The sequence below is a fragment of the Oncorhynchus masou genome, chromosome 13 (genome assembly GCF_036934945.1).
Source record: "Oncorhynchus masou masou isolate Uvic2021 chromosome 13, UVic_Omas_1.1, whole genome shotgun sequence".
Taxonomy (NCBI): Eukaryota; Metazoa; Chordata; class Actinopteri; order Salmoniformes; family Salmonidae; genus Oncorhynchus; species Oncorhynchus masou.
Genome location: NC_088224.1, coordinates 34,895,696 through 34,911,077, shown reverse-complemented (window position 1 = coordinate 34,911,077; position 15,382 = coordinate 34,895,696). Strand labels below are relative to the sequence as shown.

The 15,382-nt window shown below is 42.5% G+C and overlaps 1 protein-coding gene across 4 annotated transcripts; it reads right to left on the bottom strand.

Annotated features, from left to right (window-relative positions):
- Positions 1–1,440: 1,440 nt before the first annotated feature.
- On the bottom strand, positions 1,441–15,159 carry LOC135552142 (ras-related and estrogen-regulated growth inhibitor-like protein). Of its 4 annotated transcripts, XM_064983579.1 has the most exons (15): positions 14,997–15,159; positions 13,944–14,042; positions 13,716–13,778; positions 13,321–13,428; positions 12,997–13,111; positions 9,007–9,086; positions 8,199–8,284; positions 7,812–7,891; positions 7,542–7,632; positions 7,255–7,419; positions 6,198–6,319; positions 3,460–5,927; positions 3,199–3,252; positions 2,955–3,031; positions 1,441–2,784 (listed from the first exon to the last, which is right to left on the bottom strand). In XM_064983579.1, the coding sequence occupies exons 12-15, from the start codon at positions 3,830–3,832 to the stop codon at positions 2,368–2,370; spliced, it is 921 nt and encodes a 306-aa protein (XP_064839651.1). In that variant the 5' UTR covers positions 3,833–5,927; positions 6,198–6,319; positions 7,255–7,419; positions 7,542–7,632; positions 7,812–7,891; positions 8,199–8,284; positions 9,007–9,086; positions 12,997–13,111; positions 13,321–13,428; positions 13,716–13,778; positions 13,944–14,042; positions 14,997–15,159; the 3' UTR covers positions 1,441–2,367. The 4 variants fall into 4 exon arrangements, with proteins under 4 accessions (XP_064839651.1, XP_064839650.1, XP_064839652.1 ...); XM_064983578.1 differs by lacking the exon at positions 9,007–9,086 and having other exon boundaries at positions 7,542–7,891; XM_064983580.1 differs by lacking the exons at positions 13,321–13,428; positions 13,716–13,778; positions 13,944–14,042; positions 14,997–15,159 and adding an exon at positions 13,200–13,299 and having other exon boundaries at positions 7,542–7,891.
- Positions 15,160–15,382: the final 223 nt, after the last annotated feature.

The following is a 15,382-nucleotide window of genomic DNA, read 5'->3' as shown; positions in this document are numbered from 1 at the left end:
CTTGTGGCAACCAGTGGTGGTAAGGACAGGAACACGTGGTGAAGAATGAGAGGCACTGTATTACAGAAGGTGGGCCATGGACTTTTTGCTTCTTTAGCCCTGTTTAGACCTGGCTGTAACATGCATCCTTTATCTTGATCCACATTCCAATTGAGTCCAGATTTTGAGGCAGGTGTAGATGATTAAAAGACGAATTGTGATCTGATCTTCCTGCCCACCTCAAGAGGTAGTCAGGCACGCACTGTGACTAGATATCTTAGTGTAGACAGATCTGGAAAGTAAAACCATTTAAATAATCATTATGCCACCCTCTAAAATCCATTGACAGCTGGAACCATTGACTTATGGCAACAATATGTCTTAAAGTAAATAAATATTTTCGAAAGAGTATCTGTCAAATAATTTGCATAGAGGGAGGGGCCAGGGAATATGCTCACAATGAGGACACAGCGGACACGTACAATACACGTTTTAAAACCGTGTGGAGACGTGGACTCAAGTATCTCTGGGGACTGCCTCAAGCGCAGTGTCTGTCATTGTGGAATCCCCCCATTGCTTGTTATTGCAGGAGGTGCTCACCCTCCTCCTGGAGAACTACTGGGTATGCAGGATTCTTCTGCAGCCCTGCTGAACACTAACACCTGATTCTACTATCAACTGCTCATCGGGACCTTGTTTACATACCCTTCCTGCTGGATGTGCATATCTCTACGCACAGCATAATCAAAGCACCCCACATAGCCTCCCTACCCCTTAAACCAAACTGTCCCTTGAGACATGGTTTCTGCTGGGGCTAGATCTGCAATGCCCTGGTGTTGTGACTAGAGAACTCCCATGTTTGGCCACAACAGTCAGCATCTCACATTTAGATCATGTCTGGTCCCACAAGGTCAAGTGTATGAGTGAACCTGTGAGTAAATAAGGGGGCAATGAAGTGGCACAAGCTCCCCTCTTTTGATGTGAACGAGGATGTTTGTTCCCGTTTCATTTGGTCAGAGAAGTCGAATGCAGTGGATGAAATGGCTTTGAAGGCAGAGCTGATGTGCCAGTGCTTCAGGGTGATTGACTGCATTTCCCTTGTAGTTGACCTTGGTTAGGAGGTCATCGTTGATGGGGGCTGGCTGCCGTCCCCATAGTGAGTCTATAGGATTAGGTTTGGTAAACTCAGTCCTGCGAGCTCGGTGCTGCATTGACAGAATGAGATGTTTTAAGAGAGCACTAAAGGATTTCTCTCCGAATAACCTTGGAAACGTTTGTTGAGATGTGTCAGTAATATGTTAAGTATCCAGGGAGAGGAGTGATATGTGACTTGGTTAAGCTTTACCTCTAGTTGGATTGTGAGAAGATGTTCCCCTCTTACAGCAAATTAAAGATCACCAGCATGGCTTGACATTGTGTTTGGAAAAAACAAAAAACAAAAAAAACAACCTTCACTTAAGCATTCATTTCACATTTTATTATGAAATTGTACAACCAAGTTCTATAGTATGTAAACTTTGTACAGTTAAAGTAATGACTTGTATAACAAACATGACTTCAGTTGTCATAATTCATGAAAAGTTACACAAAAAAAATGATAGAATCAGTAGGCTATTGAAATAGGGGTGTTAATGCAGTGGACAAACATGTCTATGAAAGTCAAGTAGGCCTCGGCATTCTTCAAAGACGTGAAATGTACAGCACTCTCAGACAAATAGATGGTATTGACATTAAATGAACAGAGAATGGTCCCCCACTGGCTGACCTTTCAAAACACCTTAAAGGTGTGATTGATGTAGGTGCCGTGGATGGAAACGCAACAAAACTAGAGTCTAAGGGAGCAAATGTAATGATCACACCATTATAATGCTACACATTCACTTATCTGTCTTGCATAGACTGTCAATAGTCCAAGGGATTGTGCCAATAAGACAAAGCAGACCTGACCCGTAGAACATTCTGCATGCTGATACAGATTTGTGAAGAGAAATAAGTTGTCTATTGCACATAGGTTCTCCACAATACTTCTTCCAGGAATTTAAACAAGAACCCTTCTGCTTTACAGTTGGCAATTGTATGGCATGTTGCAAGGCAATCTAACAAGTTGGCAATTTAAGGGCATATTTCTGCTACTTTAGGCCACCTGACCTCCGACACAAATAAGAGTACTTAATCCTGTCAGTTTGATAGGATTTGATTGTCAATCATCTCATTCGAGTAACAATCCAACCGGCTTGAGTTCAGTTAGGCCTAAATCATAGAGCTGTGCATGGACTTATTCCAATATGGAAACATAACCATCCTTTTTATGCACGGACAAGTCCTGGGCTGTTTAGATGCAGAACTACAGTAACACCTCAACGTCTCTCGTATTCAGCTATATTGGAACTACTCAGTCCTCTTCCTTCCGAAAACGGCGGACATGCTTCTCACAATACCCTTGATCCCAGCTGCCCCCTTCTTGAGCGCCCTCGCCTCTCGGATAAGGTCGAACAGTTCGTGAAATACCAGTTGTACCTCGTGGTATGTCTCCGCTACAGAGATCTCAAAGAAGCCACAGTCCGTGGAAAGAGCGAGGAGGCGTCCTTCCTCACTGGAGACAGTGCGGCGATGCTGGAGGTCACGTTTATTGCCCACGATAATGATGGGATGGGCTCCGGGGAACTTGCTTTTGGCTTGCTGGATGCGCTGCACCTGTTGCCGCACCACGTTGAAGCTGGCACGGTCACATATGCTATAAACCAGAATGAAACCGTCCGCCCACTGGAGTTGTCTGTCGCTGATGTGTCCCTCGACCTCACCATTCTAAAACAAATGAAGACAAAATACATGTATTTAGTCAACCCTTTAACCTCCTTGTTGAATAGAAAAACGCCAGTATGCTCTGCCTGTTTGAGTAACCACTAATCAAAATCTGTCGTTACCATTATAAAGTTATTATCACGTAGCCTAAATGATTTAGAATGTTCTCTCACCTGGGGGCAAAGCGAATCCCATATATTAAAGCTGATCTCCCGTCCTTCTATTCGGTCAGTGTGACTGTAGATGGATTCTGTAAATACAAAACAAATCAGAACCATTTATATATAAACGCAGCAGTGCGTCAGGGTGATTGACTGCATTTCCCATATATATTATATGGTTTGATCTACTGTAACCTATTGATTTGATGGTAATGGTATAATTATCAATGGATCAAGTCAAAAGACCAACACATACCAATATCGCCGTATTCGCCGATAAACCTTCTGGTGAGAAACCGCACCGTGAGAGCTGAGGACACAACAATGCGTAATTAATGAGACATGTTGATCAGTCAAACGTATTACACCAGGAAATCCATTTCTCATTGCATTTTGCCGTCATAACTCCCGTCTACTTTCAACAATCACAAAAAAAAGTCCCTCTTCAAGGTGCAGACTGTCAACGTCATGAAGAAAAGTGCAATTCAATTTTAAGGATTCATTCAACTATGCTCACCAGATTTACCGACGCTTTCAGCTCCAAGTAGCAAGACATTAGCCTCCACCTTTTGCTGACTTCCTTCCATCGTTTTGCTGTAGTGGCGAGTTGGCTGGTTTACTTGGACAACCATTTGTAAAAGGGGCGCAGCTGTTTCCGTGGCTCTGCTCAGCGTGTAGGATACACAAAGTGAACTCCCTCGGATTGTGATGTCTAGCAATTTATAAAGGATAGGCGGGCCCTGTTCGCTGATGGCCAAAAAGTATGGGCCAATGAGGACTGTGCGCATGTCTGCGGCCAACGCGTTTCGTCTCGAACGCCGTGCCCAGGGATTAAAAACACAATAGCATACATTACTAACCTTCAAATGTATCGATTTTATCTTCACCATTGTTCTTGGAGTTTAGTTATTAAATGGACACAAATTAATTAAGCACCATTTTGGGATTAACAGAACAATCTATACCAAAAAGGCAAAAACTGCGTGTAGATGCTAAAATAACCTGCAATTAATAGTTATCCCACCCCGTAGACATAAGAGCAAAGACGTATAGAGCTTTTTGAACCTATATGATGGGAAAACCAACATTTCGCATTGTCAATACACTGATGACCAATGCCACCTGCTGGTGGTAATATTACGGACATTTCTACTTTACCAAGGTCCTGTTTGAATAGTGCCCAGTAAGAGTTTCACCAAGTTGTGACATTTACCAAACTTGATCAAGACAAAATCATAGAGATAAGATGCACATAAGTATTTATTGTAAATAGACAAAAAGGTGAATTAAACCCCAAAAGTCAAACCATGTGCAACATTGTTTATCCCTTGTGGAAAAATCAACTTTGTAACAAACTAGTTGGCACCCTTGCACTTCTCAATTAATTCCCCATTTCTTCAAAAATAGTTTGAAATTGAGAACTTTGTCTCCAGACCTTGGATTTGCAACATTCTAGAACCCATTGTTTTTTTGCAAACTACTAATTTAGAAAATAAAAACAATTGGCAGACAAAATTACAGCCTTTGGCCAACTGCAGACAAACACTTCTTGTACCATCAATGAGCTTGCTGCACCTTCCTACTGGCAATTTGTCTCACTTCACAGCAAACTGCTCATATTCTTCCAACTGCTATTTTCAGCTCTTACCATAGGTTTTGGATGGGATTTAAAACTGGAATATTGGCTGGCCACTCCACTACAGTCCAGCATTCAATCAGGCTTTCTTGAGCCTTCTTCGGCAGTGGGGGCTTCCTATGTTAACCAACAACCAAATTAAGAAAATAACTACACACATAGGGAAGGTTTGATAATGCTGTGGTGTTGCTTTGCTGCCTCTGGTGCTTGGGGCCTTGTACATAAGCAAAACAGCAGATTATGAAGGTGTTTTGGAGTGCAATGTTCAACCCAGTGTCCAAACACTTGGTCTCGGTTGGAAGGTTGATGGTAATTTCAGCAGGACAACAACCCCACACAAATATCAAAAGGCACCCTGGAATGGTTCAAGAAGAAACGCTGGACTGTTCTGGAGTGGCCAGATCTGAATCAAATCAAATTTGTCACACACGCCGAATATATATATAAGCAAATTATATAAAAAGTAACAAATGATTAAAGAGCAGCAGTTATGGCTTGAGTTATGGCTTGGGGGTAGAAGCTGTTAAGACCTTTGGACCTAGACTTGGCACAGCTTGCAATGCGGTAGCAGAGAGAAGAGTCTATGACTAGGGTGACTGGAGTCTGACAAATTGTAGGGCCTCCTATGACACCGCCTGGTATAGGAGGTCCTGGATGGCAGGAACGAGGCCGAGCAGTTGCCACATCCATAACCTATGGCGAGAGCTGACAACAGCAGTTGGTGGAGGGCACCCCTCAAACATTAAAGAATTAGAGCAGTTTGCTTCTGAAGGCTGAGTAAAATCACCAGTATTAAGATGCAGCCAGCTTACTGATGCCTACAAGAAGCATTTGTCTGCAGTTCTTGGCCAAAGGCTATGCAACCAAGTACTTGCCAATCATTTTGTACATGCCAAATTGTAAACTTAAAATTACCAATTGGGTCTGTAATGTTGAAAATACAGTAAGGTGTAGAGACCAAAGGTTTTTCCAAATTTCAAGTTATTTTAGAATAACAATTTTTTTAAAGGAAAAAAAAGTGCAAGGGTGCCAATATTTGGCTGCAACCATGTACAAATATGTTCACCAAGGAATTCAAAGACCAAATTAAATACACAAATACAGCCTTCTGCTGCCATTCTTCATCTTTCATCGAGTCCTGTGTGAAAGAACTCTGCCTGCGTGCTCCTCCTCTAGAGGCCTTGGATTCTCCTCATGGACACTTTCTCCTTGTCCCCCTCTTGTTCTGCACTCCTCTCCGCTTCCCCTTGGTAGGGGTTGACGAGCAGCGAAGGGTGCAGGATCCCCACAAGCATTTTGACCAGCTCCCTCCCGAAACATGCCTCAAGTCGGTCCACTGACTTGGAATACTGAGAAAAGGGCGATGAAAGGTCAAGAGAAACAGAGAGATCCAGATCACTGATGACTAAAGACAGCAATAGAATATTGCTTTCCAACTTTCAAAGCTCTGACAAATTGTTTCACAATTTACCAGGAATGTAGGAGTTAGGGGATTTTGGTAAAGCAAAAGAACCCTCATTTGGAAATGAGGGCCTACATATGCATCTGTAGCCGTTATATTTCTCTATAGGCAAATCCGGGTGCCGAGTCATGGACACATCCATTGTGAGTCTCCTCACCTTCTCGCTCTTCAACAGTGTGTGGAGAAGCCAGACATCGGACACAAATTCTGACTGGGTGCGGTAAGGGGTGGGGCAGTTTCTGCAGCAACAGTCCCCGTATCAGGACGATGTTAAGAGAGCTAAGGAGAGGGAGAGTCAAAATACAATATTTCTCTAGTCAAGACAACTGACTAACATCAAACTACAATTGTATACAGTATATCTGACACACACAATTGAAGTCAATCTTCATTAAAGGGACCAGTCATTTGTCAGCAACCTTCTTGGCAATAAACATTCCAGTGAACACCATCACCAACATTCTTTATTAACATTAAATTCACATCGATATTCAAAGTCTTGTGATTATGTGTGACATTTTAATAGCCAACACTATCTATGGCAATACTAAAAGAGGGATGCTAAGGATGTGTATGCATAAATGCAGCAAGTTGCACTTGTTGATTACCTTTCCTGGTCTGTAGAGGACAATGCTGTACTTTTTGCATGAAAGGACAAGCAGTGTTTCCCAACTCCAGTCTTCCAGTACCCCAAACAGCACAAGTATTTGTTGTAGCCCTGGACAAGCACACCCGATTCAACTTGTCAACTAAATCATCAGGCCCTCAATGAGTTGAATCAGGTGAGTTTGTTTGGGGCAACAACACAAATGTGTGCTGTTGGGCAAACTGGAGTTAGAAACACTGCTGTAGACTACACTGGACAAACAAGCACCTTGGAGTGGGCAAACTAACAGAAGCAATGGTGATTTAATGGCCAGACTAAAAAAAACTGTGGGTTGAATGAGTGAGTTAAAATAACCAATCAAGATCCGGTCACATCAGAAATACATGGTTTACATTTTGATTCTACCCTGGTCTTTTTCAATTCAAAAATGATTCCCTGGATCTAAAAACAGACCATCTCCACTAAAATAGGATCAGGGTCAATAAGTACTAGATACGGACACAGCAGGGAACAGAAATGGCAAATTACCTGAATTCAGGGCTGAAAAAAAAATATACTCCATGTTCATTCAGAATGCAATTAACTTGGTTAATTAAAACACGCTTACGTGGTGGATAAGGCATAGATGGGCAGAATGTGACACTTCCTGTGGAAGCGGCGTCCACACGTGACACACAGGGGTGAGCTTCCTCCTGGCCAGGAGGGGGTCGTAGCTGGAGGGGGTGGGCCTCAGACTGTCTGGGCTCAACATAGAGGAGCAAGGAGACTCTGGCTGCCGGAGGATGTATAAACCAGTGTGAGCAGGGAAATCTGACATTAACACATTCAAACCAATAAAACATGCAGTCGGTGAAACCAAATAGTTGGCCTTACCGGCACGTCCGTCTGGCTCACCTGAATGACAGTTTCCTGCCCTTTGACACCTGGGGAGGCGGCAGAAGCGGGTTGGCGGGGCACCAAGGATGGGTATCCGAAGCAAAGACACCTGAAGAAAACTACAGAGACGTTACACCCCATGATGGTGCACACAATATGACGAACGTGTGCATGTACAAACTCAATATTATGCTACATACCACCACACTGAAGTCATGCACACAGAATGATTTGTGCTGTTTTTCTGGTTGACAAATGTTACAATAAAGGAAATAATGTTTTTGTGACCTGCTATTAAGCCCAACAGACACCTGGCACCCAGTCTCTTCAATACTGTCAGCAGCACCGACATGAACATCATCACACTCCTGTATGACAGCAAGAGAGATGGGCTACATTTACTATTGCGTTGGGAGAGAGACATCCTTAGTGCTCAGATTGTATAAAAAAAAATTGAATTAAGGAAATTGGCCATAAAAATTATTCCAATGAAACAGACACCATTAGAGTATAGACTACACAAAGAAGAGTTTAAATTAAAATACATATATACACAATATTTAACATTTTGTTCAGTATGAAGGTCAAGAGACTGCAGAAAGGCTGTACAGGCTGGAGTAAGTTCTGATTCTGGGCATTAACATGGTCGATTTGGACTAAAAGCAAAACACTTACCTCTATAGGAGAGCAGAGTTCATTGCTAGGTGAAGGGTGAGGTCAATGTCATCTTCCTGAGTGCAGTTGGGGACACTGACCTAGGGCTGTAGCGGACACGAAAATCTGTCAGCCGGTGATTGTCAAGCAAATAACTGTCAGTCTCATGGTAATTGACCATTAATTAACATAAACACAGCCCAAATGCCACTGATGCAGACCTTTGGAACATCTACATTTTAAAAAGACTACTAAATTAATGTAATGTAGCCTATACATTTATTTTAGACAGGTCTAAAGAAACGTGATATGAAGAAAAAGTAGTCTTAATTCAGAAGAGCAGAATAGCATACTCTGAGTTGTCCTTATGTTAGGTCCTGATCTGGCTATGCCAAATGGCTGTGGGCTACACTAGTGCCACTTCACAGACAAGATTTGCTTAGAATTCCGTGGCATTATTTTATATTATGAAGAATACAATTGAACAAAGCTGAATAAAATAGAAAGGATATTTTCTCCAAACGATTTGAGGGAGTGCGCGCACATGCAGCAATTCTGTGTTGAGCGGTTAACAAAGAAATAGGTACTCCTTTGTGCTATAAAGTTATTCACGTAACTTTAGTTGTGCCAGAAACTTTGGGCTATGTTTTGATTTTGAATACATTGTAAGGCTGCATGATTATTTGAAAAAAGTAACTTGAAAGGCATGAGCTCTGCTTTGTTTTTACACAGGCTGTACACACTTCATTAGTCTGTCATTCACAATTTGACAAGCACTTGACAATGCCTCAAATTTCACAGCGACATCCCCTTCTTGGCCATAACTCACCCTAATGAAAGAATTCCATGCCTTTTGCAGCCAGTGACTGTTGTGCCCTTCTCCCATCACGATTGGGTCTTTCTCACAGGCTACAAGTGAAGACAGACACATTGGGGACGCAAATATGTGCATATTGAAGATATTGGAAGAACTGTCCACATTTAATTTGTCAGCCAACAAGATGAGTAGGCATAAAGAACAGCAAAAGCACTAGCCTATGTCAATCTACTATCCCCCATAGTACAAAAGTCGACCTATTCTATTCAAGAAATAAATATTCCAAACATAGCCTGGGACAGCTGTGGGATGAAATAGAGCCCAAATGATTACAGCCACTAGCATCAAAACCTTTTTTACGCAATGTGGCTGACGCAACAGATCAGAACATTTAGCTTAAAATGTTGATAAACTATTAGACTATTTCTTCTTATTATAAAACGCAGCAATACGCACATGGCAGTAGGCTATAAGCACGAATGTTCCATTAGCAGGAAAACACCATAACCAAAAGTTATTGCAAATGCGATTATGCATATAATGCTTTTATTATAAAATATGCATTTTTAATGGTAAAAATTATCTTCGGCAACAAACTTGAAACCCACGCATTGCTTATGTATACCAGTTAGGTTCTAAATCCCTTTAAAGCAGATTAATGTGCTTAATTGTAAGAAGTCATTTGGCCACTTTAGTTGTGATACATTTAGGCCTATGGGCTAGGCTACATGAGGTGTGCAACTATGATTCTAAAAAGTCGCAAAAAAAAGTATTTCTTATGCAGGGCATCATTCACAAGTGATATATAATTCACAAGCGATAGGACAATATTGTCACCCATCAGACTATTCTTTAGATACACTAAATAATGTGTGGAATTTTGATTTAGAATGGACCATTATCATGCACCTGTATCGAAACAGGGGCAGCAGAAAAAAATAAGTGTCATCTATGCATTTAAATAGTGAATGGAGGAAGCTTTTCCTGTGGTTGATTTTCATGCCAGCCAGGTAGACTATGCACCGGTTGTAAAGAAACCATGTGCTTAATATTAGGAACGTTGAGAAATAAATATACTAGGCCTAGCCTATAGAAAGCGGATAGGATCCTCTTTTTATTAGCGGCCATCACTGTTGTTTTCTCGCACAACATGAGCTATCACGAAGTGTTTGAATAGACTTCCGAACACGTGCATTGATGTTAGAGTGATTAAAGGGACAATGGTGCTGAGTACCAGGCAGTTAGCAAGTTTGGAGAAGCAGAGCTTGGAGAAGCCTAATTATCTTGACTAAACGGTCACGTGGTTTTTGACTGCCTTCATGACTTGTGACCGCCGGTGTGGCGGTAATACGGTCACGGCAACAGCCCTACACCGACCAAATTGACAGTGTCATTGGTGGGTACCACATCGGTTTCATTGGTGGTTGACATGTCGGTCTGAACAATATCTGAAGTCAGTTGGGGCTGGGTCCCTCTGCACAGTCCCAGTCTGCATAATGTCGGTAAGGACAGTTCCACTGTGCACTGGTTCCCCAGTTTGTCAGGACAGGGTCTGTCTGCACAGTTTCAGTCAGGTTAAAGTTCGACAGGTCAATTTTGTTCTGCACAGTTTCAATGAAGGTTGCAGTCTGCACAATTTCAGTCTCAGCAGTGTCTCGGTCTGCACGGTTTCAGTCTCAAGAAAGTTGGTCTACACAAAATCCCTGTGTACAGTTTGTTGCATGAACCATTTCTGTGTGGACAAGGTCAGTCGGGTCAGTTTCAGTCTGCACAATGTTGCTTTGGACAGTGTTAGTTTGCACAAAATTAATCTGAACAGGAACAGTTTGGGCAGGGTCAAGCATGTCTGCCCTCACAGACTCCATTGGTCCTCAAACTGTCCATAACGTCTGTTCCTCCTTGATTCCTATTACTTGAGCAGGAACAATTTACATCTGGGCTGTTCAGCCTGGTTGGTCTCATTCTGGACAAAGTCTAGCTGGGCAGTTTTATTCTGGACAATGTCTGTCTGTGGTTTCCTCAATAGCAAAAAGAGAACGGAGGTGGATTCATCCTTTTTGAACAATCCTGACTGAGCAGTGCCATCCTAGGTGGGCTGCTTTGTGTCCTGAACTGTTGAAATATTCTTCTTTACCTGTCGAATAATTCTGATTTTGATTGGACCAGTGGACTGAGGAGCTTCCTGTTGAGAGGGTGCAATAGTGCCTTATTAATGCGAATGTAGGCGTCTTCGTACTTAAAAATTCATAAATAAATGCTTTCAAAAAGTTTCCAATTACATTTCAAAATGCAGGTGTGATTAATTATTCACAGTTGATCTACAGTTGTTATACTTCAGATAATGCAACTCTACAGTAAGTAGTCCCAAGTGATGGGAGTTTCCCATAACAGGGAGTGTGAAGGGAGCTAAAACCACCCGATTGGCCGTTTTAGCACTCCAGCCAACAACCTGATTTGACTGATGGCTGCCTGAAGCCTTAGTAACTTTTTGTCTGTACATTGGAGCCATTGCATTCTGATCTGTGATGGTGGGCACAGCTTCTCTTTCCATGACAACTGTAGCAGCCACGTCCACAGGCTGCTTTTCAGCACCTACAGGGGGGAACCCTCTCACAGGGGGAGTCCGCTGGTAACCTTCAAGGTCCGCAAACAACTTCGGACCAGCATATTCATCCTCCACTTTCCTTTTGACATGAAAGGACCAGGAAACAAGTTCCACCATCAGGTCAGACTGAGGAGCCACCCAGATAGGGGACAGGGGTGTCCTGGGCAACCCCCGATAATGACGAGCAGTCATTGTTTCCCGTGTTCACAGCACTTTGATAAGATCGCTGGGGACCTGTTGCATTCACAGCAGATGTAGAGTACAAGAACAGAGGGCTGTGAGATCAGGAAGAGGATAGTGCTTGTAAAGAGTGCAAGGGTCAGGGGAAAAGTGGAACAATGACGGTTTCTCTGGTTCATAGGGATAGGGAAGGGAAAGCGAGGGCTATTCATCTAAGTTTTACATTAATAGATCAGGGCAGTAGTATGTATTATCTCTAATGTTACCTGAGTGTTTCCTTTACATTACCGCTGATCTTAGAGTACACTTATTATGTACCAGTCTTTTGCAAGAGAGCAAGAAGGTGTGGCCTTCACTGTTCAAGGATTTCTCTTTGAAGGCCAGGACATACTCCTGCCGCTCTCCCAGTTTCCTAAGATGGGCATGTCTCTTTGTGACACACTCACTCTCCTTCCAACAGTGAGCCTAGGCAAACAACGTGTCGATGAACAATCATTCAGCGATTTTTCATTGGCAGGAATGGGTTGACTCAGGGAATTAAGTTGACTCGTAAGTTGCATGAGGAGTAACCTCATCTGAGACCTGAAGATACCTAGGCTTTAGATCAGCAGGTTAAACATTATCTTCAGTCCATCAGACTAATTGTGTAATACTTGTTCGGTTCAGCAGTGAGAAAGTGTGAACAAAAGACAAATTGGTCCAAAATTGCATTACTAGTATAGGATGTGGGTGGGGCTGTTAGCTACAAACTTAAGCTCATTGGTTCTGAAGTGTATAATTATCACCTACTTCTGAATAGTCGACAGATAGAACATTTCTCATATAGCTGCCGTTTCCATTAACACGTTACAATGTTTTTTTGGGGGAAATATTGCTTTTGTTGAATAAAACTGCCTCAATGGAAACCTGCCTACTGAAAAGACACATGAGGAATAGATGTCTGACGCATAGTCTAACAGGGTGAGACCCCCAAGAGCAAAGCAAATTGGCCATCACATAGGATTATCGGCATTCTGTGGGATTATTTAAAATACTCTTTGAAGAGGTATATTTTTGCTGTTTTCAGAAGATAGGCAGGGACTCTGTTATCCTAGCTTCAGGGGGAAGCTGGTTCCACCATTGGGGTGCGAGGACAGAAAATAGCTTTGACTGTCCTACTGTATGGGTGGGAGGGCCAAGAGACCAGATTCTGATCATCTGTGAGTGTGACATTTTACCTGCATTTCCTTGGAAAGCTGCATGGCTCTCTTCACCAGGACACTTCAGATGCCCTTGAGGATATCCTTGACCTCTGCTCTAACACTCTCTAGCTGATCCTCCAAGTCGGACAGCCTGGGAGCAAAGGATGCAAGGCTAGCTAAGACATTCATTCATCCTTTGTTCTTTTATGAGAATAAATGAACGCTCAACAATGACTGACCCAGTGAGACTTGGAAACTGTCTTGGACACAGACTCCTGAACAAGGTGTGCCGCCATCCTTTTCACAGCAACATCATTTGTCATTCGCGCACACCCAGACACAAACACGTTAACAACTGACCGTCCATCTAGGTCCTGTTGCACGGTCACTCTCTCTGTCCTCAAAGTCTCCATTAGATACTGTAACCATTTCCTCTGCTCTGGCAAAGCATGCTGGGCTAACTGGTACCTAGAGAAAATAAACAGAAAAATTAGAGAGAATAAGACTAAGAGTGGGATCTTAAAAGAAATATCCTGAAGGAAGCAGAGGAAAGAGTTAAATATACTTAAGTTAAAAAAAGAAGAAGTGTTTTTGGCATAGGAAGTAATTGTAAGGCATGAGGGAACTGATGCCACTTTCGGGGTTGCCAGCAAAGAGGTGCTTGAGGGAAATCTTGTGTTCCCTGTTGATGGTTAGCCGACAATCAAATCGTATGCCACATGCGCCGTAGAGCTTACCGTGAAATGCTTACTTACAGGTTAGTTGAGCTTAATCTGCTTTCTCTTATGGATGGGGCACAATACTTGTACTGCTGAAACCTGGACATAGAACATTTCACGCCATCACTGACAGCTAATCAAATATCCAACTGCAGGTATTGGCAATGCTTTGAATGAGGTGTTCCTTTGAATGCATTTTTTTTTGTATTGATCAGTGCTACAGGTCTGTGGTCAGTTTGGTGTGACAATGGCAGGTTGTAGTACCTGGAGGTGATTGGGGTATGACATGGTTGGGTGTTAACTTCACCATCTTGTGGGCTGCCACACACTGCACACCGGCCACAGACGATCACAACCCCCACACTGCGAGAGAGAGAGAGAGAAAGGGGCATCACATCAACTTTCCTTCCATTCAAAGCCAACATGTTACTGCATGTATACATCGATTGATTAATATCACCATTTTATTCACAGTCATTCACAGCAGCATCCATCCACTACCTATCAGAGGTTTTGAATCATTGGGGAAGCTAGAAGAAAGGATTGTCAATGATTTCTGAAGTGTACTGCTGTTTTCTAGGAGAAAAATTGAAGCGACATTAAATTCACGGGAGGGACAGGAATGCTCGTCTGCCATCACTTTGTCATGTCTTGATCAGACTTAAAATCGTACTTGTGGTAAACGTGTTATTTGCCCATGGGTGACATACTTAAATTATTGGACCATGTGAATCAGACTATTCAGACTCTTCAGCCTACTTATAACAGTACTGAATATAACCTAAATCACTGAATTTTAAAGTTTTACAGTGCCGTCATTCAATATGGCTTATCGGTCTTGAAATCACTCAAGGGAACCCACAGAGTGTAGGTAGGCATGGTAGATTTCTGTCAGGCTTCAATTCCGTACAACACAAACCACAACCACTGTCAAAGGGGCCACAGAGGGAGCGCGGTTACAGACGAGGTTGTCCCCGTCAGTTCTCACAGATACCGTTTCACCAAACGATAAAAAAAACAGTCCATCTTCGTAACCACCATGAAACAAAAAGGTGAGAAGAAAAGTCAGTAATTAAGAGTAAAATGCGTACAATGACACGAAGCATTAACCTGGAGTCACATTGGAAGTTTTATTTGAGCATAGCTAAATGATGTGGCCGTGTCTCATTACCTTTGTGTGAGACTAGCTAGAAGCAAGGCCCTCAAATCAATTTCCAAGCGACCGTTAGCTAATGACAGAGCCACTTAAAAGTCTAGCCATTCGGCTTTAACCTACATTAAAGCGATTGTTATTAAAATTGGCCAGAGATTACTTACCTCAGTTCTCCACGAGAGCAGACGGAAAAGTTGTCTCGTCTGTGGTGTTATCGCGACGATCTATTACCGAATCTCGATTGAAGAGGCAATCTGCAGTTCAAACAATAACACAGCAGGCTTCCCCGCCACTGTTTCGGTAAACAGCTGAGGAATTGGAATAGACAAATGTAACCACTCGAATTCATAGAGCTATGTATGCATCCATGGCCATATGTCGTGAAATTAAAAGTCAAATGTATGTAGCAATCAAATGGCCCCTTTAAAGACAGAGGAACAATTATGAGGGGGTTGTGTGGAAAGCCACCAAGTAGGCTTCCTCATATTTTTACATTTGTACAAATGTCGAGGCTATACAGGGTTTAAAATTACACATTGTTTACACACAA

What these genes read in the sequence shown, in the direction of transcription:
- LOC135552142 (XM_064983579.1), bottom strand. Translation starts at nt 3,832, where the DNA reads ATGGTGAAGATAAAATCGATACATTTGAAGGTTAGTAATGTATGCTAT. An exon ending in TGAAAGCGTCGGTAAATCTG is followed by an intron (nt 3,253 to 3,459) that starts GTGAGCATAGTT and finishes TTGTGTCCTCAG; the next exon opens with CTCTCACGGTGCGGTTTCTC. An exon ending in CGGCGAATACGGCGATATTG is followed by an intron (nt 3,032 to 3,198) that starts GTATGTGTTGGT and finishes TTGTATTTACAG; the next exon opens with AATCCATCTACAGTCACACT.